General features: G+C 63.9%; 2 protein-coding genes and 1 long non-coding RNA gene across 6 annotated transcripts; 2 read left to right on the top strand and 1 right to left on the bottom strand.

Moving 5' to 3' along the window:
* Window positions 1-508: 508 nt before the first annotated feature.
* REEP6 (receptor accessory protein 6) lies at window positions 509-5045 on the top strand. 2 transcript variants are annotated; one of them, XM_058728532.1, is made up of 6 exons: window positions 509-745; window positions 3777-3870; window positions 3959-4097; window positions 4311-4479; window positions 4655-4717; window positions 4895-5045. In XM_058728532.1, the coding sequence occupies exons 1-6, from the start codon at window positions 631-633 to the stop codon at window positions 4930-4932; spliced, it is 618 nt and encodes a 205-aa protein (XP_058584515.1). In that variant the 5' UTR covers window positions 509-630; the 3' UTR covers window positions 4933-5045. The 2 variants fall into 2 exon arrangements, with proteins under 2 accessions (XP_058584515.1, XP_058584517.1); XM_058728534.1 differs by lacking the exon at window positions 4655-4717 and having other exon boundaries at window positions 511-745.
* A 6244-nt stretch (window positions 5046-11289) lies between these two features.
* On the bottom strand, window positions 11290-18421 carry ADAMTSL5 (ADAMTS like 5). 3 transcript variants are annotated; one of them, XM_058728513.1, is made up of 14 exons: window positions 18311-18411; window positions 17768-18048; window positions 16593-16917; window positions 16123-16318; window positions 15922-16013; window positions 15617-15677; window positions 15356-15464; window positions 13912-14039; window positions 13532-13643; window positions 13095-13181; window positions 12789-12952; window positions 12449-12647; window positions 12304-12375; window positions 11290-11967 (listed from the first exon to the last, which is right to left on the bottom strand). In XM_058728513.1, the coding sequence occupies exons 3-14, from the start codon at window positions 16646-16648 to the stop codon at window positions 11666-11668; spliced, it is 1578 nt and encodes a 525-aa protein (XP_058584496.1). In that variant the 5' UTR covers window positions 16649-16917; window positions 17768-18048; window positions 18311-18411; the 3' UTR covers window positions 11290-11665. The 3 variants fall into 3 exon arrangements, with proteins under 3 accessions (XP_058584496.1, XP_058584497.1, XP_058584498.1); XM_058728514.1 differs by having other exon boundaries at window positions 12449-12635; window positions 17768-18421; XM_058728515.1 differs by lacking the exons at window positions 13532-13643; window positions 13912-14039 and having other exon boundaries at window positions 17768-18421.
* Window positions 14889-16494, top strand: LOC131510885 (uncharacterized). The gene is made up of 2 exons (XR_009261224.1): window positions 14889-15377; window positions 15925-16494. It is a non-coding gene; the product is annotated as an uncharacterized LOC131510885 (long non-coding RNA).
* Window positions 18422-21270: the final 2849 nt, after the last annotated feature.

The following is a 21270-nucleotide window of genomic DNA, read 5'->3' as shown; positions in this document are numbered from 1 at the left end:
CCTTGCCTGCTCACCCCTCCCTCTAGAATTAGTCCTGCCTCCTACCCGGCCCAACCGGAATTGTTCTTCTGAGTAAGTCCCGCCTCCCCAGCTTAGCTCCGTCCCATCCCCCCCTCCTCCGAGAGTCTGTCCCCCGCTCCTTTAAGGTCAACCCCGCCCCTCCTCTGTTCTCGCCAATCAGCTCTGGTCTTTCTCCAGTTTCTCCCGTCAGCTCCGCCCCTCGGCACCCTTCTCTCCTCCTCCCCCAGCTCCACCCCCGCAACGGCTCAGCCAATAATCCCCGGCCATGACCCCACCCCTCCAATCAGCTACGTCCCGCTTCCGCTCCGCCAATCGGCACCCTCGGCCTCCGCGCCCCGCCCTCTGCCCCCGGCGTCGCAGCTGGGGCGGCCGCGGCCCGCCAGAGGGCCATGCGGCGGGGGAGAAGGGGCAGGCCCCACCTCCTTTGTCCGCCCTGCCCTCCCATTGGCCGGAGTGGGGGGCAGGGGGCGGAGGCCAGCGCAGGGGCGGAGACCAGCTCGGGGGCGGAGCGGGGCTTCTCGCACCTGGGTAAAGCGGCACGCGCGCTGCGGGGCAGGTGTGCGGGGCCGCGGTCGAGCCTGGGCTGCCAGGCCCCGGCTCGCCGGTGTCATGGACGGCCTGCGCCAGCGCTTCGAGCACTTTCTGGAACAAAGGAACTTGGCCACCGAAGCGCTAAGGGCGCTCGAAGCCAAGACAGGTGTCGACAAGCGGTACTTAGCCACGGGTGAGCAGTCCGGGGCGCTCTGGGCTCCTGTCCCATTTCGCCGATGGGCACACTGAGGCCCTGGGGCAACGGGGTCCCGGGCCTGGCCCCTTCCGGCCGGCGTCTTCTGCAGGGTCCGGGCTCGGACGGTGGGGAGCACCCCCCTGGTGAGACAGATCCTGAGGGGTCATGGACCAGGACTTTGCGTCTGCCCGCAGCCCCTCCTCTGCCCCCGCCCTGCGACCTCTGGCTAGTGTCACTCCCTCTCTCCGGCCCAGTAGTACCTCCACTCCAGTCCTCAGGTCTGGAGACCGTTCGCCGCCCCCTCCGTCGTGGCCCCGGGTGAATTCCAGGCCGAAGTCCGGGTCTTCCAGTCGCTCTGTCCACCCTGGGGGAGGAGAGAGCGGCGGCGGGTAGACGGCCGGTGCCCTGGGAGTCTTGCCACACCCCCGTCCCGCAGGAACAGCAGCCTGGAGGCAAGTGTAGAGATTTTTCCATCCCCCATGCTCCTCGCCAGGAGGAGAAGGGTCACTCCCATTCCCTCCCCCCATTGTTTTCCTACCAGTCACCTCCCCTGGGCGCGCCCTGTCCCTCTCCCACCCTGTGCTTCCGCCCACTGTGCCTAACTAGTTGAGCTGGGTTGTTTGACCCTGTGGTGGGGTTGGGCAAATATTGGCTGGGGGGCCATAGAGCAGGGAGCCAGCCCTTCTGACTGCTACCCCTCCAGTCCCCCTCCTCTTCCTCTTCCTCAGTGGCCTTGGATGCCCCCTGCCACCCTCCCAAACTGTCTAGTAAGTACCCCTTAAACGCTCCCTCCCCTCTTTTTCCATGTCCCAGGCCCCATGCCACCTCTTCCAGGCAGCCCCCTGGAGCGAATTCCAGGAACACTTTGTCCAGAAGTGGGGGGGGTGGGGTTGGGTGAGGACAGGGACATATGTACTGAGCACCTTCTGTGTGCAGATCCCAGCAGTCCACTTTCCTCCCATTTTCCCCCAGCTGGGGAATCCGTGCCAGGCAGGGAAGGTCCACAGTTTACTCCCCCAGGCCTTCAGTGCCCAGGCCATGTCGGCCTAGCCAGGAACCTGTCCCTGGGAGCAGGCCCTGACTTCTCTGCTGACTTTCCACATCCCTGATACCCGTGGGCAGGGCTTTAGTCATAGAGCACTGGGGAGGGGCCTATCGGGGAAGCTGGGAGGCACGGGGGGGGGGGGGGGGGAAACTGAGGCCCAGAGAGTCAGGGGCTTTGTGGAAGGCTGCCTCTGCCCCCCCCCCCCCCCGTCTGGAGCATTCACCCCTCCCTACCCACCCCTCTCCCTGAGCCCTGTCTGTTGCTGATCTCTGGGATGGTGCCCCCCCTCAAATGTCCAAGGTCATCCTCCCGTTGCTGAGGCTGCAGGAATAGGGATTGAGGGAGAGGTGCCCTGGGAAACCTGCTCCCCCCAACTAGCAATTGGGGGTGACATCCCCCTTGGGCCCCACCTGCCCCAGATGGTCAAATCCCCAGCCCAGGTAACAAAGGAAACCCAGATGAGGCAGTGACCAGACCTCCTGGGGCCAACTGGGGAGGCCCCCCTCCCTGTCCTGACCCCAGACCCTAGGGATAAAGACTAACCCAGGTGGAGGGAAGGGAGGGGGTGCCCTTTGGTAAGCAAGTGACCTCTGTCTCTACAGATAACCGCCTGGGGAGGAGCCCCGAGGCTCTCTGAGTGACCTTGGTCCCCCCTCCTCCCAGCTGCCCTGTTGTTCTGGCCAGTGAGTGAGACACAGCAGGGAAGCACAGAGACCTGCGCACTTAATGAAGGCAGTGTTTACCAGGACTGTTTGCAAAGCAGCTGACACTCCTGGCTCCCCACCTCCCCCAGCACTGTGTGCTCCGGGCCCCGTCACTGGGAATGTGTTTGTACCCCCAGCAGGTGCTCAGCAAACCCGTAGAAAAGAGGAGCTCTCTCTGTTGAGTGGGGTTAGCTACCCCCAAGGCCGCCTGGAGGCAGGGTCATTACCACCCCATTGACAGATGGGGAAACTGAGGCTCCAAGCAGAGAGAAAGACTTGCTCGCTGTCGCGCAGTGAGTGGAAAGCAGAGGGCTCTCCTGGGTCTGGGGGTTGCCACTGCGTTCAGCTGTCTCCCCCTAAGACAACAGCCCCCACTTGAGGCTATGCTGTCCCCCTCGGGGTACGGAACAAGGTCTGGGGACATCTGTGGTTGTCGCGGCTGGGGGCGCTCCTGGCACGGATGGGTGGGGGCCAGGGATGCTGTTCAGCCCCCGCGGTTCCCGGGGCGCCCCCCAACGAAAGATGCTCTGGCCCGGATTGTCTGCGGTGGCCAGGATGAAAAACCGTATTGAGATAAAGATTACCGATGTTGCCTTTCTCTGCTCACTGGGAATCAAGTCGTCTTTTTTTTAATGTTCATTTATTTTTGAGAGGGAGAGAGACAGAGCTTGAGCGGGGGAGGAGGCGAGAAAGACAGACACACAGAATCCGAAGCAGGTTCCAGGCTCCGAGCTGTCAGCACAGAGCCCGACGCGGCGGGGGGGGGGGGCTCGAACTCACGAGCTGTGAGACCTTGACCTGAGCCGCCCAGGCGCCTCCGGGAATCACATCTTAATGAAGGAATGAACAGCCTTACTTCTAGGTTTTTCTCCCACTGTTTGCATTCAAATGCTGGGCGTTTGTGCCCGGCCCTCCCCTCGGGACCCAGAGTAAGGCAGTTATGATTGCAGATGGTCGCTGACTCATTCAACACGTGTTTATTGGGCAACTACTCTACCCATCAGGGCCAAGGTCCCCACCTGCCCTTGGGGAGTTCACAGTTCGGGCGGGGGTGGGGGGGGGGACCGACTGATAACTGGTTGCACATACGAGGAGACACGGGGCTCAGGGCCATAGTAGGCGTCACCAGGGCGCTGCGGGGGGCAGCAGGCCTATCCCGGAGGGGTCTCTCGTAGGGGCAGCGACTGTGGCAGACTGGGTCTGCCAGGCCAGGAGGAGGCCTCCGGCGCCGGGGTCGGCTCGGAGCGCGCCGCCCTGCCCACACCCTCTCCTCCCGCAGGAGCCGCCACCCTGCTAGGCCTGTATCTTCTGTTCGGCTTCGGGGCGTCTCTACTGTGCAATGTAATCGGATTTGTGTACCCAGCATATGCTTCGTGAGTGCCCCGCTGGCTGTCCGGGCGTTGGGAGGGGGTGTCAGGGGCTCTGGACAGCCCCTGACTCTGCGCGCCTCCCCACCCCCAGAATCAAAGCTATCGAGAGCCCAAGCAAAGAAGACGACACTGTGTGGCTCACCTACTGGGTGGTGTATGGACTGTTCGGGCTGGCCGAGTTCTTCAGCGATCTACTCCTGTCCTGGTTCCCTTTCTACTACGCGGGCAAGGTGGGTGGCCCCCGGGACGCACGCAGGACTGGGGGGGCCCCCGGGAGCAGGCAGGTGCCCGGGAGGCCAGGGGTGTGAGGGGGAGACCCGGCCCCTTCTCTGCGGAGCTGGCCCCCCGCCCCCACCGGGGGGGAGGGTCTGACGGAGGCGGTCCATCTGGTGGGGGAGGCCCGCCCTGCACAGGCCTTGATGACCCCCGCCCTGTGCCTGCAGTGCGCCTTCCTGTTGTTCTGCATGGTTCCCGGGCCCTGGAACGGGGCTCACATGCTGTATCATCGCGCGATACGGCCGCTGTTTCTAAAGCACCACGAGGCCGTGGACAGCGTCGTGAGAGACCTCGGCGGGAGAGCCCTGGACGTGGCAGTGGGAATAACCCGGGACGGTGTGTGCTCACAGGGTGCAGGGGCGTCTGTCTGCCGCAGGCCCTGTCCGTCTGTGCCCCCCACCCGCCTGCCCCTGCCCGCTTTCCCTCCTGCCCCTGCCCGGCCCCTGTCTGGCCTCCGTGTGGCTGCAGCCCCTCACTGTCAGCCTCTCTCTCCTACGCTTTCGGGAACCAGTCCTGCAGACCCTGGCCCGCGGCCGGGCTCTCGTCACCCCCGCCGCTGCCCTTGGAGCCGAGCGTACGTACTCCCGGGCCTGGGCGGCAGGGCCTGCGTGTGCGGGCGCTGTCCCCGCGGAGGGTGGGAAGACGGCCCCGGCCCCGGCCGGGGGCGGCTGCCTTGCCCCCGACCGACTCCCTGCGGCCCCGGGGCCGGGCCTGCCTCACCCCCCCCCCCCCCCACGGCCTCTCTCTGCAGCCCAAGCAAGCGTGACCCAGCCCCAGAAGGACAAGTGAAACCCTCGTCCAGCCGCTACGCAGACCTGCCGCCTGGCGAGCTGGGGGGCACGTCACACCCCAAGCCCTCCACGAACTCCTCGACCGACGCCTCAGGGGAGCCCCCCGCCAGCCCCGCCTCCCCGAGCAAGCCGCTCCCCGGGAGCGCCTCCCAGACCACCTCGGGCCAGTCCCCGCCGGACCCCCCGGCCGGCGGCTCCCGGCTGCCCTCCAAGTCTCAGAACCGGCTTCGGCTCCGGGCACGAGTGAGCTCCTCCGGCCAGCCGCGCCCCCAGTCATCTGTCACCTCCTCGGGCCAACCCCAGCCGGCCCCCCAGCCTGCGGGCCCCAAGCAGCGCACCAGCACCTCCCCCAGCCGGGGCCCCCCCGTGGCGCAGCCCCCCGAGAAGACCTCGGATGGGCCGGGGGAGCCGGCCCCCCAGGCCTCCAAGGGCAGCCCACCGCCCACCAGCAGCACCTCGGCGCCCCAGCTGCCGGCCCCCTGCCCGTGCGGGTCCTCGGCCGAGTACACGTCCGAGTCCACCACGGAGGTCACGTGCAGCTGGCCGCACCTCAGACACGGGCTCCGCTGTCGGCAGCACTGCTGGCGGCTGAGGCATCTGGCCTGCTAGGGGGGCTCAATAAAGCTCATCCGACGACCCGTCTGGCCGTGTCCTCGGGGGTGGGGGAGCCCCTGGCCGGCGTCTCCTGATCCGGAGCCGGCGCCGTGTGCCCCGCTTCGCAGACGAGGAGACTGAGGCCCGGAGAGGCGCCCCCGCCTGCCTGAGGTCTTGCCACGGGGCTGAGAAGGATCACAGAGGAGAGCTCGAGAGAGAATTGGCATCTGAGTCCTTTATTTGGGAGGGGGTCCTGGGGAGAGGACGGAAGAGGGTGGGGTGTGCGATGGGGGGAGGAAGGAGCCCTGGGGGCCAGTGTCACAGACACGCCTGAGGCTTTCCCTGCCCCCGTCCCACCGGGGGTGGGCGGGGGGGGGGGGGGGGGGCAGTGGTCCTCCCCTCCGGCCCGCGCCCCCTGCCAGCAGCACCTGGCCCGGGACCACAGGGCGCCTCCAGGCAAGGTGGGGGGGCCGGAGACTGGGGGGAGACAGAGGGTGTCGCCCGCAGGGCCTCCTACAGCCCGTGGCTCCTCTCCTGTCTCGTTTTGTCTTTAGTTGGTTTCTTTCTTTCTTTTTTTTTTTTTTAAAGTTTACTTCTTCTGAGAGAGAGAATCCCAAGCAGGCTCCCCGCTGCCAGCGCAGAGCCTGACCCGTGGCTTGAACTCACGATCCCTGAAATCATGACCTGAGCTGAAACCGAGAGCTGGATGCTTAACCGGCTGAGCCCCGCCCAGCGCCCCTAGTCGGTTTCTTTTTCGACACCAACATGACCCTGATCGTAAAATCAGGCAGAGGCACAAGGAAGGAAGGAAGGTGCCCAGCCCGTTGTGTGGATAGAGACGCGAAGAGTCTAAGAAAGGGCAAACTCAATCCCACGGCGTCTTCAAAACAATAGAACACCCCCAAGCTGGGGGGGGGGGGGGCCGCTGAGCAAGGAGCTGGTCTCGGCTGGGAGACCCGACCCTGAGCAGGAAGTGCAGCCTGGAGTTCTGGCCCAAGGCAGGCGGGGTGTCACCTGTGTCTCCTCCAGAGTCTCAGCCCCACCCGAGAGGGGGCTGTAAGCTCATGGCTCGTCCCATCCAAAGGCAAGTCCCCAGCCAGGCATCTGCAGACACACTAGGAAGGCCCCGGGGCCCCGCAGCGTCCAGCTCGGTCAGCCCCTCACCCAGGACCTGCTTCTCCAAGATCCCAGTTGGTCACAGCCCTGGGGGAAACACGGAGGAGCGTCAGGATGAACGAGGCAGATGCTCACAAGGCTTATACCTCCGTGGTTCTCCGCTGGGGGTGATGCTGCCCCAGGGCCATCAGACGATGTGGACACACTTGAGGTGTCTGTGCCGTGTCCCACAATCCCTCTCCCTGCCCCAGCAGTCCCAGCTTGTCCGCAGCTGGTGGTGGCCGCTGGCGAGCGAGGGGTCCGATTCACTCGTTTGATCATTCAGCAACTATTGAGCACCCACTGTATGCCAGGCACTGTTCCAACAGTCAAGGGAAGAGTGATGGCCCAGAGAGAGAAGAAATCTCTGCTCCTGAGGATTTGTGGAGGCGATGATCAGCATGATAAACAAGGATGTCAGAGGGAGGTGAACGTTCCGGGGAAACATGCAGTGGGGAGGTGGGGGGTGGCGGCAACAATATCAGGAACAGTCAGAGAAGGACCTGTCTGCGGGAGTGACATTTGAGTAGAGGCATGAAGGAGATAGGAAAGTCAGGTCAGAGGCACGAGTCTTGCGAAAGCCAGGGCAAAAGTGATCCGGGCAGAGAGAAGAGCACGTACAAAGGTCCTGAGGTAGGACTGTGCCTGGCGGGCTAGAGGAAGAGTGGGGTGGTCAGCGTGGATGGAGCTGAATGAGGGGGAGAAGGGAGGGGAGTCTGGGGTGAGCCTGAGCACACGGACACCCGGAAGGCATGGTGAGGACTTTGGGTTTTGCTTGGGGACGCAGGCTTCGCTGGGATCGAGGGTAATCATTAATGAGTCCCCCGCCCTGCTGAGAGATCCACACGGGTTTTGGGGACAGGGAATGGGAATCTGCTTTTCACTGGCCCCACTGTCTGAACAACGTGGGGTGGCCGTAGTCCGGGGAAAGGGTGGCGGTACCGGGCTCTCTGCACCTAGCACTGTCCCCCGCCATCCAAGGGGGACAGCACAATGGGCTCTAGAAGCATCCCTCCAAAAGATGGTCCCCGGCCCACCCAGGGTCAGCTCACCACGTGGGAACAATGACATCTAGTCCCTTGGACTTGTTTTGTTTCTCACTTAAACATACGGAAGAGTGTCAGCAGTGACTCGGGGACAACATGGCCCCTCCCAGCCACCCGGCAGTGGCCACGTCCTTCCCTGTCCGGCTCAGAGCCGTGTCCATCAGACGCACCGCGTCACTGGAGGGGTCGCTCACACGGTAGTGTCTGGGGCTGGTGGACAGGATTCATTTGGCTCGTGCGCACCATCCACCGTCGATGGAGTGGTCTCCAGCTTGTGGTTACTGTGACTCAAGCTGCCAGGAACGTTCTAGAACCGGTCTTCGGTGAGCAGAGCTCTGGTTTCCTCAGGGCGCACACCGGTCAGAGAGTGCAGGGCGAGCATTTCTGAGTGTCGTGGGGTGGCTGGAAAGAGCCACGAGCACGCTGGGAGGCTTAAAATCACAGACGTTCATTCTCCCACATTCTGGAAGCGGAGGTCAGGGTGTGGCAGGACCAAGCTCCTCCCTCGGCAGGCTCCAGGGCAACTGTCCACCTGTCCCAACTCCTGGAGGCCCCAGGCGTCCCTGGGCTCGTGGCCGCGTCCCTCCAGTGCCTGCCTCTGTGGCCATGTGGCTGTCTCCTCTGTCTCCGTCTAACAAAGACACTTGTCACTGGGTTTAGGGCTCACCTTGGTAATCCAGGATGATCTCGTCTTCAGACTCTTAGTTACGTCTGAAAAGGCCCTTTTGCCAAACAAGGTCCTGGTCACAGGTTCCGGAGACTAGGATTCAGCCTGTCACTGTGTGCATACGTTCATCTGGAGCAGACGTGGCCAAGCTGTACCCCAAAGTGGTCCCGCCAGTGCCCCCTGTGACCCGCATGTAACCCTGTGGGCTGTAGGACGGCCCGGGGCTCTCAGCAGCGGTGGGGGCCCAGGCCCTCCGTGGGTTAACCCTGGCTCAGGATCAGAGAGAGTAGGCGGGCCCGGGGCAGGCATTAGGGGGGTGCTGGCCGCAGAGAATTAAACATAGTAAGAAAAGCATCAGGACCCCAGAGCCAGCGTTCTGCGGTGTCATGGGGAAAACTTCAGGGGGCGAAGGAAACCATCGTTGCCGGAATCGCTATGTTACGGACGGGACGCAAGCTTCGAACTCGCATTTGTGTTCTTTACCCTTTAACAAACCCTGTGGGTTCAGAGAAGCCCCAGTGATGACCCACCTGTCGCGGCCAAGGGAGCTCGCTGCAGGGAAGTCTGACCGTCCTCGCTCGTGGTCCCTTCCGGCGACCACATGGGCACTGTGTATCCCCATGGGGACACAGGGACTGCTAAAAACTGAGACCGAGAGGACGACACAGCCCTGGGGTCACCCCGTTTCTGTCATTCTCTGACCACCTGGAGTGCGTGTTCGTGCGCGGGATTTGAACATCTGTACAATTCCAGCGGCGTCTTTTCTCTCTTAAGTGTTCAAGTGTTTGTTTTATTTCATTTTATTTTAATTTTTTAAATGTTTTTTTTTTTTGAGACAGAGAGAGACAGAACATGAACACGGGAGGGTCAGAGAGAGGGGGAGACACAGAACCCGAAGCAGGCTCCAGTCCCCGAGCGGTCAGCACAGAGCCCGACGCGGGGCTCGAACTCACGGACGTGAGATCATGAACTGAGCCGAAGTCAGATGCTCAACCGACTGAGCCCCCCAGGCGCCCCCCCTCGTGTTTCTTTTAAATTTTTTTAATGTTTTTTATTTATTTTTGAGACAGAGAGAGACAGAGCATGAACGGGGGAGGGGCAGAGAGAGAGGGAGACACAGAATCGGAAGCAGGATCCAGGCTCTGAGCCGTCAGCCCAGAGCCCGACGCGGGGCTCGAACTCACGGACGTGAGATCGTGACCCGAGCCGAAGTCGGACGCTCAACCGACTGAGCCCCCCAGGCGCCCCCTTGTGTTTCTTTTAAAGCGAAAGAGCAAATCAGGACATCAAGGGACCGTCCGGGGCGACTGGTACGTGATCGACCCTGGAAACAATGTTGCCTCACGGAGCAGGGTGCCACTCAGGGGTCCTGTCTGCCAGGGCGCATCCCGCACTGGTCTCTCCTCCACCGGCTGGGCCAGCCGGTCCGGGAGCTCGGGCAGGGCTGCCCCGTGGACACCACCCCCCCCCCCCCCCCCAGTCCCCAACATAGCCCACTCAGTGGCAGAGGTGCAGGGACAACCTCGGGCAGCCCTGACGGGCACAGAGGGGCCTTGGGCGTAGGTGCCAGTGTCAGGAAGCCAGAGTGTGGGGAGAGGTGTTGCTGAGGAAGGCTAGCACCCAGGAGAGAGGCAGGGGCCCTCTGGGTGCAGGCATCACCAGGTGCCTAGCGTCCCTTCCTTTCCCGTCCTACCACCAGGGGGCGCCCAGGCCCCACACCACCCTCCAGCGCTGTGCCCCGTTTAACACGGGGAAGGGGGGCCCAGGGGGGGCCCAGCTTCAGTACTTGCCGCGGGGACGGGGCCAGGTCTGGGACCCAGAGGCAGGGGAAGGAGTCCGAGGGATGCGGTTCCCATGCTCAGAGCTGCGAGGGGCTGAAATGATACTCGCAGATAGGGAAACTGAGGCCCAGGGAGGGGCAGGGTCCGGCCACAGGTCACCTGCAAGGTCAGGCACTGAGCCTGAGACCCACAGTTGAGCGTCCTGTGTCCTAAAGGAAAACACAACCACGGACGGTACAGAAGACCAGACTGTCCCATCCAGGGAGAGAAGGTAAAGGGTGGCCCTTCCAGAGTGCCCCGAGAAGGTTTGTTGGGTGACACCCTCCAGGTACCTCCAATTCACACTTGGCCTAGGTCTGCCCTCCTGGCCCCAGAAGACTGATGAGTAGAACATATCCAGGAGAACACAGGAGGACAGGGACCTGGGCCCTGGGTGCCATGAGATGGCAGTGTGGCCCTCAGGGGGCGTGGGGAGGGGGCACTGGACCAGGAGGAGGAGGAGGGCTGGGGTGCACGTGAGAGTGTGTGCACACACCGTGACAGCGTGACCGTGGGTCTGACTCCCAGCACATCCTGGAATTTCTGCAGCCGCGTATGTGCCACTGGGGTGTCCTTGTCGTAAAAGTGCTCGCAAAGATTAAATAGGGAGAAACAGGGATGGAGGGCAGTGTTGTCCGAAAGAAACCCAGCCAGGGGCATCTGGCCAGCTCAGTCGGGGGAGGATGTGATTCTAGGTCTCCGGGTTGTGGGTTCGGGCCCCACATCGGGCGTAGACATTATTTTAAAAATAATATCGGAAGGAAGGAAGGAAGGAAGGAAGGAAGGAAGGAAGGAAGGAAGGGACGAAGGAGGAGAAAAGGAAAAAAAGGAAAGGAAAGAAAGAAAGACCCAGCCAGACTTGCTGAGGCGCTCAAGATTATCTCCGAACTTCCTGGTGGCCGGGGCAAAAGGGGAAATGGGTACCTTCCAGTACCTGGGTAGGCGTGTCTTCTAGGGAGCATGTCTGTTGGAGACAGTGTCTCTGAACACATGAGGCGTACGTGTGTCAGTGAGAAGAGAGAGCACAGAGTGTCAGGGAGTTAAACAGCAGTGAACGTCCTGGTAACCAGGGCAAGAGGGGAAACTGCTCTATTCCAAGGTCTTGTTGGGCAGCCTTCCTTTGGGCCATGCCCGTTTGTGACAGTGTCTCTACGAAAGTGAGCATGGGGCAAAGCAAATAAAAGCAGACACAAAGTTTCTAAGTATAAATCATCTATGAGCTTCCTGGCAGCCAGAGTGAGAGAGGAAATGAGAGCGTCTCTTCAGTGTGTCCTCCCTCACCAGTGCCTCCTGCTCATGACAGTGGATCTGACTGTGTGCAGGGACAGCTAAACATGTGTAGTAGGCGGGAAGCCACTGGAAGCCGGGGCAAGACGGGAAATACGCTGAGTTTGAGCCCGGTCAGGCGCGCCTCTGTTGCGGTAGGTGGCGGGGGCCCGGTCCCGCGGCTCAGGCGGGGCAGTGTCGGGCAGCCAGGCGCACGCGGCTGTCCTCGGCAGGGCTCCACGCTCGGGCGTAGCCAGCGTGGGGCAGCAGCAGCCGGTCCTGAGTGCCGTCAGGGCTGATGAGGCGCTGGACGGCCAGCAGGTACTCGCGATGGAGGTCCAGCCGCGGGCAGGGGCAGCGACCCAGGGCCCACACGTACTCCAGGGCCCGCAGTGGCGAGCGGTTCTTATAGATGAGCTGCACGCGAACCTCATAGCGCGTCTCCTGGGCCTGTTGGAGGCGGCTCAGCACTCGGGCCCTGAACACTGTGGGCAGGACTTTGCTGAGGCCGACTGGACACTCCACCCTGGGCACCCCCCTCCCCCAGGTGCACCCCATTGCCAGAGAAAGGAACCGGGGCCAGATGGAGCACTGGGGGTCCCTGGGGACTGTGGAGAGGGGCCTGGGATCAAGGAGGGGTCCAAGTTCAGATGAGGGCAAAGGGTCAGATCAAGGAGTCCCATTAGGGGCAGAAGGAGTCAAGTCGGAGTCAGGTCAAGGAGTCAAGGGTAAGGTCAGATCGCCGTCAGAGGTCAGCAGGACAGGGCTGAAGTTCAGGTCAACCAGGAGTCAGGTAACGGTTGGGGTCAGGAGTCTCTCACCGAAGTCGCCGCCGCAATAGTGGAGCAGCCGGTGCGCGCGACCTCGAGTGTCTGGGCACGGGGAGCAGGGGTCTGTGGGGGGCGCACGGTGAGGGGCACGGACCTCAGCTCCCTGCTAGCTCCCACCGGGCCGTCCCCACCTCACCTGGGGCGGGGGGCGGGGTCCTCGGGAAAACGGCGGCTGGGGCCGCGGGGGCTTCAGCGGGCTGTGGTTCCACCTCCCGAGGCTGCGGCTGCCGCAGGGACCAGCCCGGGGCCTGCGCCTGCGCCTGGAAGGGGCCGTAGCGCTCCCGAGGGAGCCAGAACTCGAACTCGATGCCGGGGTTGGGCTCCTGCAGGAGGACCTGAAGGGGTGTCACGCCGAGGGAGCCGCACTCGGACCCGATGGCCCAGCTTCCCCCCTCTGGCCCCCGTCCCCCCGCCCCCATCCAGTAGCCAAGCGCCCCCTCCATCTCCCAGCTGCCCCCGCAGAGCCTGGGCCGCACCTGCAGGAGCAGGTCTTGGGAGGTGGGCCCAGCCGCGCGCAGCGTCTCCTCTGGCCCCGCAGCGCGGGTGTAGACCACACGGGTGCCCGCCGCCTCGTAGGTCCCCGGTGGGCTGACCGCCCAGTTCCCGTTGAGCACGTAGCGCCCGTCGACCCCTATCAGCGCTGCAAGGGAAAGGTCAGCCCGGGCTCCGGGAACGGCCCGTTCCGCCTCCCGCACCCCTTCCCCCCCCAGCCGCAGCCGCAGCCTCCCCGGCTGTATCCGAGGCGGCCAGCAAGACGCCTCCCCCTTCGGGCCCTGCGATACCCAGGTGGTTGCGGCTCCGGTGGGCCACGCGGATGTGTCTGGCGCCCTCGGGGATCAAGGTCACGTTCCAGTACCCAGCGAAGGCACCTGGGCGGAAGGAAAGGAGGGCGTTGGGCGCGAGTGGGAGGGTACTTGAGGGATGAGTTGAGGATTAAATGAGATACTGCGGTAAGCAGGTTAGCCAGGGTCCTGGCACCTCCACAACGCTCGGTAAACTTTTGGAGGTAAGATTATTCTCTCTTAAGTGCAGCTGGGAAAGAGTTAAAACCCCATCTGTTCCGGGAAGGGCGGGGCCATCTGACAGTAACCAGTCAGAATGAAGAGAGGGAGGGGGCTGGGCCACGGGCTGCCCAATCAGCTCGGGATTTCGCTTCCGGGCCCGAGGCTCGTTAAAGGGCCCGCTCTGGGCAAGCGGGTACGACGGGGAGGGCGGTCACCGGAGTCACGGAACACGCGCTGCACGAAAAGGCACGACTCGTTGGCGCCGCCGCAGCGGCCGCAGTGATCTTCGCGGGCGTCCGAGCCCAGCAAACCGTCACAGCCGGCGCTCTACAGGGGCGGGGAGGACGAGCGCGGCTTCGCGGACAGCCCCTGGCCTGGGGACAGCCCTAGGAGGCGGGGCCGGGGGGGGGGCCTAAGGGGAAAGGGGCGGAGTGGAGCCTGGCATGGGCGGGACACGGGGCGGGGGGGGGGGGGGGGTGCGGTCCTGGGGGCGGGGCTTGGAGAAGGGGGCGGGACCCGGGAGAGAAAGGAGTGGGGTCCGTGGCCAGGGCCTGGATGTGAGGTGGACGGGGGGCGGGGCCCGGCGAGGCCTCACGAGGCAGCGGCCGGCCACGCAGAGCCCCTGGGCCCCGGGGCTGCAAGGGGTGCCGTCCAGGACGCGGCCGAAGGTGTGGTAGAAGGCGTGCCCCTCGGCCAGGCAGTGAAGGTCGCACTGGTTGGGCGCTGGGGACAGAAGGAATTGTTGGGCCAGTCCAGGACGCCTGTCGGGGCTTCTGGCCTCCTCCCCCTCAGGCATGTGCGGCCCAGGGACTCAGCCAAAGCCACACTTGGAGGCTTTGGTTAGAGCCAGGATTGAAACTTAGGTGGCGTCTGCCTTCAGCTCCCAGACCCTCCCAGGCAAGTACCCGGGCAAGTACCCGGGGCCGACGCATGCATGCATTCCTGTCAAGCCCTAACATTAGGGAGCCCATTGTTCATACTTTCGTCCTGCAAACGTTCACAGAGCACCTACTACTTTCCCGACACCGTTCCAGGCTCGGGGGTATGGCAGCGGGCAGAAGTCACTCAGCACACGGGCCCTGCACCCCGCATGTGCCCAATAAAAAGTGCCCAGTGCTGGAGCACCTGGGTGGCTCAGTCAGTTACGTGTCTGTGTCCGGCTCAGGTCATGATCTCACAGTTTGCGAGTTCGGGCCCTGCACTGGGCTCTCTGCGGTGGGCACAGAGCTGGCTTTGAATCCTCCGTCCCCCCCTCTCTCTGCCCCTTCCTCTCTCTCTCTCTCAAAAATAAATAAACATTGGGAGAAAAAGAATTTTTAAAAAGGAGTATTCAGTACTGACTGAATGCGGAGCAGCTGCGTGTGTCACTGGCCCTCCCCCGGACTCAGTTTCCTGGCTGCCTGGCAGTGGGGCACAGTGGACAGTCTGGTCACAGGCTCAAGCTCACAGCCGCAGGGATCCGTGCTCCTCCTGGCTCCCACTTCTCTGAGCCTGGCTGGCAGACCCTGCCTGGCACAGAGCCCAAGCTGGCCTTGGAGGGCCTCTGGGGGGGGGGGGGCCGATCATGGCAAATTTCCTCTAATTCTTAGGGGGGGAAAAACACACAAAAAACCAAAACACCCACGAGGCTGACCGATGGAATCTTCTCCATTGTCAGCTTTTCTTATCTGTATCTGCTTCCACTATGGTGTCTAAAGCTGTCTGTTTCCCTTAAATGCGGAGGCACACTGCCCCGGGCACACAGTTACATAACTTGCTATTTTCAGCTACATGTGGCGACAATTCCTGCCACCGGGGTAAGTTTGAGAACTGTTGGCCTCTGGATATGGCTCCACGCAAATCCTCAGGCTGTGTTCAACCCCGTGCAGAACGAACCCTGCTGCTTCATACCTCACACCTGCTTTCCCCTCCACTTCAACTCCTATGCATCCTTCAAAGCCCCAGTGCTGATGTTCTCTTGCAATCCTCCGGTCGTCTTTCTTTCTCAGCAGCCCCTTCTCCCTGCCTCCTGTGGACCAACAGGAGGCAAGGCTACTCACCACCGTAGAAGGGCACCCACTGGTAAGTCTTCTGGGTGCCTAGGACGGGGTGGCCATTGTAGAGGGCACACTGGAGGTCTCGGAATGGAATGGCCCCTGGGGGACAGTCCTGAGGACAAAGATGGGGAGGTCCGAGGCTGGGAGAGCCCCAGGGGAGCCCAGAGAGCCTGGCAGGGCGGCAGGTGTATTTGGGGGGCACGAGTGGGGAAGCAGGAGGTCTTCAAGGCGCACCCGAGGGCCCCGGAGGCAGACAGAACTTACCGGCAAATGGCAGTGGCGGTACTCATGGGTGTCTCCCCAGCATGTGTCTAACCCGGGAAGCCTACAAGGAACAAGGTGGCCAGAGTGTGGTCGGGACCCCCAGTAACCCTCTTTCCAGAGCTGGCCTGCCCACCCTTGGGCCCGGCCGCCCCCACCCACATTCCAGCCGGATCAGTGGGATTAGAAGGCACAGCATGTGTGGGCAGGCAGAGGGTGCGGCCAGCAGTGGGGCGGGCTGGCGGGAGAGGAGGGGCAGGCACCCCCCTCCCACCCCACCCTGCTAAGCCCCAGCTTTCTGCGCTCACCAGATGCAGCGGCGGCTGCGCACAGAGACACCCCGCCCACAAGAGCTGGAACAGCGACTCCAGGAACCCCAGGGGGTCCACTCACCTGGACCCTACTTGGGGAGAGAGAGGCACCATCGGCCTGGAGAGAAGCCAGTGGCCCCCACACCGCCGGCCAGGTCCCCAAGCCCACTGGCTCCCTGGACTCGTGTCCCCCCTTACCTGGGCACTGCCCCCTAAACCACAGTTCAGGAGGGTCCACAGCAGAAGCAGGTTCTGGAGGGGGCGGGGTGTGGGGGAGCAGAGAGGGCGCGGCAGTGGGGGCGCCAGCAGGCCGGGGTCGGAACCCCAGCTCTGTGCCCACTGGCTGTGTGATTCGGGGCAGTCATTTAACCTCTCTGGGCCTCTGTTCTTGTCTCTGAAAAGTGGGGTAATAACAGGGCCCCCGTTACAGGAAAATCTGAGGGGTCCGTCAGACCAGATAAGAAAAGCAGGCTGCACAGAGCCTGGTGAGGGGGAGGGAGAGCTCAAAGAATTATCTGCTTTTATTGCTATTGTTTGTCGTCTGATTACATGCACACAGCAAGTGCTTAATCTGTGTCTGATTACGGAAGGAATCATTCCAGGACAGTGCATGGGAATCTCCAGTGTCGGGACCCCATCACCACTCTCCCCACCGTCAATGCGTCTACCTTTCTGTGTGGCCAAGGGCCAGCCACTCCACATCCCCAGGCCTCAGTTTTCCCATCTGTACAACGGGGATCAGCTGGTCTCAGTCCAGCGCTGTATGAGGGACCGCGGAGAAGGTGCGGCTCGGCTGGCGGGGCTGGCTCGGGGGCTGAGTCCCGGGCAGAAGCCCCCTGGCTGCACCTGGGCCTCCAGGGCCACCTCGGCTCCCAGACCTGTGGTGGCAGGGAGCCCCTGGATTGGGGGTCACAAGGCGGGTTGACCTGGCCCCAGTCCAGCCGGTGCCCCGTGACCTCATGTGCAGAGGGTGTGGGCTCCACCAAGGGCAGCCTGCAGAGGAAAAGGAGCCACTGACGAGGGTAGTGCAGGAAAGAGGGAGGCCTCTGGGGGTGAGTGGACTGGAGGGGTAGACTTGTCTCCCAGGGCCTCAGTTTCCCCATCTGTCAGAGAAAGGGTGAAGTCCCTTGCCATCCACACCCTCCTCGTGACCACGGCATTGCCAGAGAAAGGCGGAGGGAAGCGGCCACCCCGTGAGTCCTTTCTCAGGCCAGGGCCAGGGTGCCCAAAGGACTGAAAGAACCAGCTGGAGTTCTCCAGCCCTGAGTTCCAGGGCCCTGGTCCTGTACCAGTGGACTCTGGACCCTCTCCAGCCTCAGTTTCCCTGGTTCTCAGGCGCTGACATTCGGACCTGGGGCATCAGGCGCTGGGACGCATGGTGGCCCCGGGTGCTGAGAACCTTGGGGACCACTGGGCAGGGCCCTTCTCTGCCCAGAGCTGTGTAGCCGGCTGTATCTGTGCCCCTCTGAACCCCGAGTCCGGGCTGGCCTTGGAGAGCTGAGATGGGGGGGTGGCCTTTCCACACGCAGCCCCCTCGCACCACACACACCCAGCGCTAGCCCCTGGGGTGGGAGTCCAAACCCGGTGCTAGAAGCGCCATTTTTCTGCTCCCCAGAGAACCCTCCCCGGGGAGCATGACACATCCCGTTTTGGCCGCGCCCCAGCCTGCAGGTGTGATCCCGGAGCAAGCCACACCTCTAGGCCTCAGTTTCCCCAGGAAGGGGCGGGGATGAGCTCTCTCCCACCCTGGGATCGCTGCCAGGCCAGCCCCTCACCGGCCCGGGCCCGGGGACGGGGAGGAGACGCCGGCCGGGATTGTGGGGGGATAGGAAGAGGGACTTACCGGCTACGGAGAGCCCAGGCGGCACGTCCCGGCTCCCCGGGCGGCCGCAGGACAGGCGGAAGCGGCGGGGCCCGCGGGGAGGGGCGGGGGGAGCCAGGAGCAGCCCCTCCCACCCGGCCTCCCAGGGCGCGCCCAGGCCGGGGTCCGGCGGAGGGGCAGCCCCGTGCGCCCTCGCGCGGCGGTTGCGCGCCTCGGCGCGGATCTACGGCAGGGGACTGCCCCGCGCGGGCGCCGGCGCCTCAGACCACGGCCTGGTGTTCCAGAGTCCGTATCCCGGTGACCTTGGAAAGCCCCGGGGCGGGGGAGACGTGAGGGAACCGACCGCCTCTACCCCCCCCACCCCCCACCCCGGGGCTGCTATTCCAGGCGTCGCACTCAGGGCTCGGGAATGTGCGAGAACCGAGGTGGCCCTGCCGTGGTTCCGGGAGTCCGGGACGCTGTCCCGTTTCCACCGACGCCTAGATCGCGTCCCCGCGAGGGTCCCCATTCCCGGTCAGTACCTCCCTCCCCTGGTCCCTCCCCCGAAGCCTCCCTCAACGTTACCCTACTGAGGAACCCGCGCGCCCGGTTGCAATCCTGAGGCTCCCACTCCGGGTCCTGGCCACCCCAGAGCAGGGCCCCAATGCACTGGGAGAAGCTCAGCTCGAGGGGCCGGGCGTGGGGGGCGGAGAGCCCCCTTCCAGCCCCTCCAGGAGCATTCCCGGGCACTGCTGTCACCAGAGGACGTGCCCCACCCTGCCTTCCGCCCTCCCAGGCTGAGCAGCGATTTGGAACCAGACCCTCTCGCGCAGGGGCGTGCCCCCGCCCCATGACTTATTTTCCCATCCGGACAGTGGGGTCCGCAGAGTTCCTCACCGAGACACTTCCAAGTGGACCTCAGCTCTTTCCGGGGACTGGCAAGGACAGGGTCCCCCTAGGGCTCCTCATCACCCCCGCCTTTCCAAGCTTAGCATGGGCACACTGACCCCTCACCCAGCCCACGCAGGGAGGCAGCAGGGGCCCTGGGCTCACCCCTCCCCTGCCTCCTTGCTGTTGCCCATGAGGCTTCCTGACAGGTTCGAGAAGATGGGGCCACCGAGGGGTCGATGAACGGCCTGCCCCCCTGGTCGCTGGGCAAGCCCATGCTCAGCTTGATTGCCCCCCCCTCCTGGAAGCCGGCTGTGGGGTGTCCGGCCCTGACCACAGGGACGGGGGTGCCGGTCCAGCTCTGTCTGCCCACGAGCCTGGAGGGGCTCAGGGCAGGGCCGCTCAAGGCCATCTGTTCAGGCAGTGTTTACTGAGCATGTACTATGCGCAGGGGGAGCCGGGAACAGCCCTGCTAACCAGGCAATCCTGCCTCTTGTTCAGGACACAGAGAAGTGTCCCAGGCCCCCTGCAGGTGGGGTTGGAGGGAGGCCGTCGCCCAAGAGGTGATCACCAGGAGGAGGGGGCAGCCCAGGCAGAGGAAACAGCGCGTGCAGAGCCCCGGAGGCTAGAATGAGAGAAAAAGGGACAGTCGGGAGGGCAGGGGGTGGGGGGAGGAGGTCAGAGAGGGGCCAAGGGGTGGAGGCCAGGGCGGTGGGAGTCGTGCCCTAGTTTGGGAGAAGCCACCCCTGGCTGCTGTGGGGGCAGGAAAGCGGCGAAGAGGCAGCCGCCTCCTGCGGGGGGACCGGCGTTGTGCGGCCCTGCAGGGTGGAGGTGGGGAGGGGGCGCGCAGCTGTCGGGGAGTGGAGCGTATAGGCTCCCGCAGGAGCCCCGTCGGGAAGAGGTGAGGCGGGAGCTTGGCCGGAGCTGCCTGGAAGGGAGGTGCCCATTTGCTGCGGGAGGGTGGGAGTGGGGAGGGCAGGTCCAGAGGTCACTTCCGGATGGGTGTGGGGGGACACGTCTGGGGGTCAACCAAGAAGAGGCTGGGAGAGCAGGGGCTGTGTCCTGCAGGACGCGTGGGCGTCCTTGGCACGGCGGGATGTCTAGAGTCACGGATGAGGTCACGGGGCGTGAGCGAGGACTGAACGGAGACTGGGGCCTGCGTCCCAGGGGCCCCGGGGTGGGCGGGGGGGGGGGGGCGGTGCTAGGGGCCGAGGGACAGGGAGCCTCTGGGCGGAAGGAGGGCGGACCGGTGGATCAGCGCTGCCGGAGGCACTCAGTGACTCGGTGAGGTGAAGCGTGGTTGGAGGGGGGCTGAGAGAGGACAGCAGGAGTGGGGGTGGGGGGCGCCTACGGCGGGCGTGAGCTGGGGCCCGGGGCCCGGCGGGCGTCGGAAGTAAATCGGGTTTGGTCCCGCAGCTCCCCCTAGTGGACAAGCGCCCTGCCTCGGAGGTGCGTCTTTGCTCCGCGGCGCGCATACGGCAGTCGCCGAGGCCCGCAGGGAGGGTACGCAGCAGGTGCTTGGCCCTGCACGGGGGCCTAGCGCCTGGGGAGATGCCGCTCACGGCGCCGGGTGGGGATGGGGTGCAGATACGGTGTCCTGGGCCCGCGCCCCTGCCCCTGCTCCCCCGGGCCCCAGCCTCCCGCCTCCGCGCTCCGGCGGCCGCCCGGCCGGACTCGGCAGATTCCCAGGGAAGGAGGCCAAGAGCTCGGGCGGGAACCTCGCGCAGGTGGAGGGGTGGCCGCGAGGTTCAGACTCCAGGTGCGGCGGCATTTCGGCCCCTCCCCCGCCGCTCCCGGTGCCCCGGCCTCGACCTCCAATAGGGGGGGCAGTCCGTGCGGTCCCTCACCCTGAGCTCTAGCCCGGGCCGTCCCTGAGGCGGAGGGGACACCGGTCCTGCGGATGCGGGTCGGCTGGGCTCTGCTACCTCTGAGGCCTTGTGACCTTGTGGCTTAGGAAGTGCCCAGGAGCGGTCCTCGTGGCCTCCTGGTGCACCCCCCCCCCCCAACTCCCCGTGGCCTTCTGTGATCCCTCCGGCCTGGCCATGTGGTCCCCAGGGCACTTCAGCCTCCTGCGGAGATGGGGTGGGGGGGGCGGGGGGGGAGGTTACTCACACATGGCCTGTCGTCTAAGGTGTTCGCCTCAAATCAAGAAAGTTACGCACGATGTGATGCCATTTACAGAAGAGAATATCCCTGGCACATAAACTCTGACAGGAAGCGGAAAGGAATAAACCCCGCCTGTCGCCCACGATGATCTCCGGGCAGGGTTATGGGTGACTGCGTTCCTGCTTCTGATTCTGTGTTCTTTAAGAGCGTTTTTATTTCAGGGGCGCCCGGGGGGCTCAGTCGGTTGAGCATCCGACTTCGGCTCAGGTCATGATCTCAGGGTTCGTGGGTTCGAGCCCCGCGGTCAGCGCGGAGCCCGCTTCGGACCCTCTGTCCCCCTCTGCCTCTCTGCCCCACCCCTGCTCGCGCCCTCCTCTCTCCAAGATAAATAAAAACATTTAAAAAGGTTTTTTAAAAAGACAAGTTCTATTTTGGAATAATTTTACATTTATAGAAAGTTGCAAAGATGTGAGAGTTTCTGTCTACCCTTTCTCATCAGTGGTATAATCCACCGTCCCAAGAGGTCCCTGTCCTCGTCCTCAGAACCTGCA

This window comes from Neofelis nebulosa, chromosome 4, assembly GCF_028018385.1.
Source record: "Neofelis nebulosa isolate mNeoNeb1 chromosome 4, mNeoNeb1.pri, whole genome shotgun sequence".
In the NCBI taxonomy this organism is placed as follows: Eukaryota; Metazoa; Chordata; class Mammalia; order Carnivora; family Felidae; genus Neofelis; species Neofelis nebulosa.
Note: the sequence above shows the minus strand (reverse complement) of the source record. Positions and strands in the feature narration are given on the sequence as shown.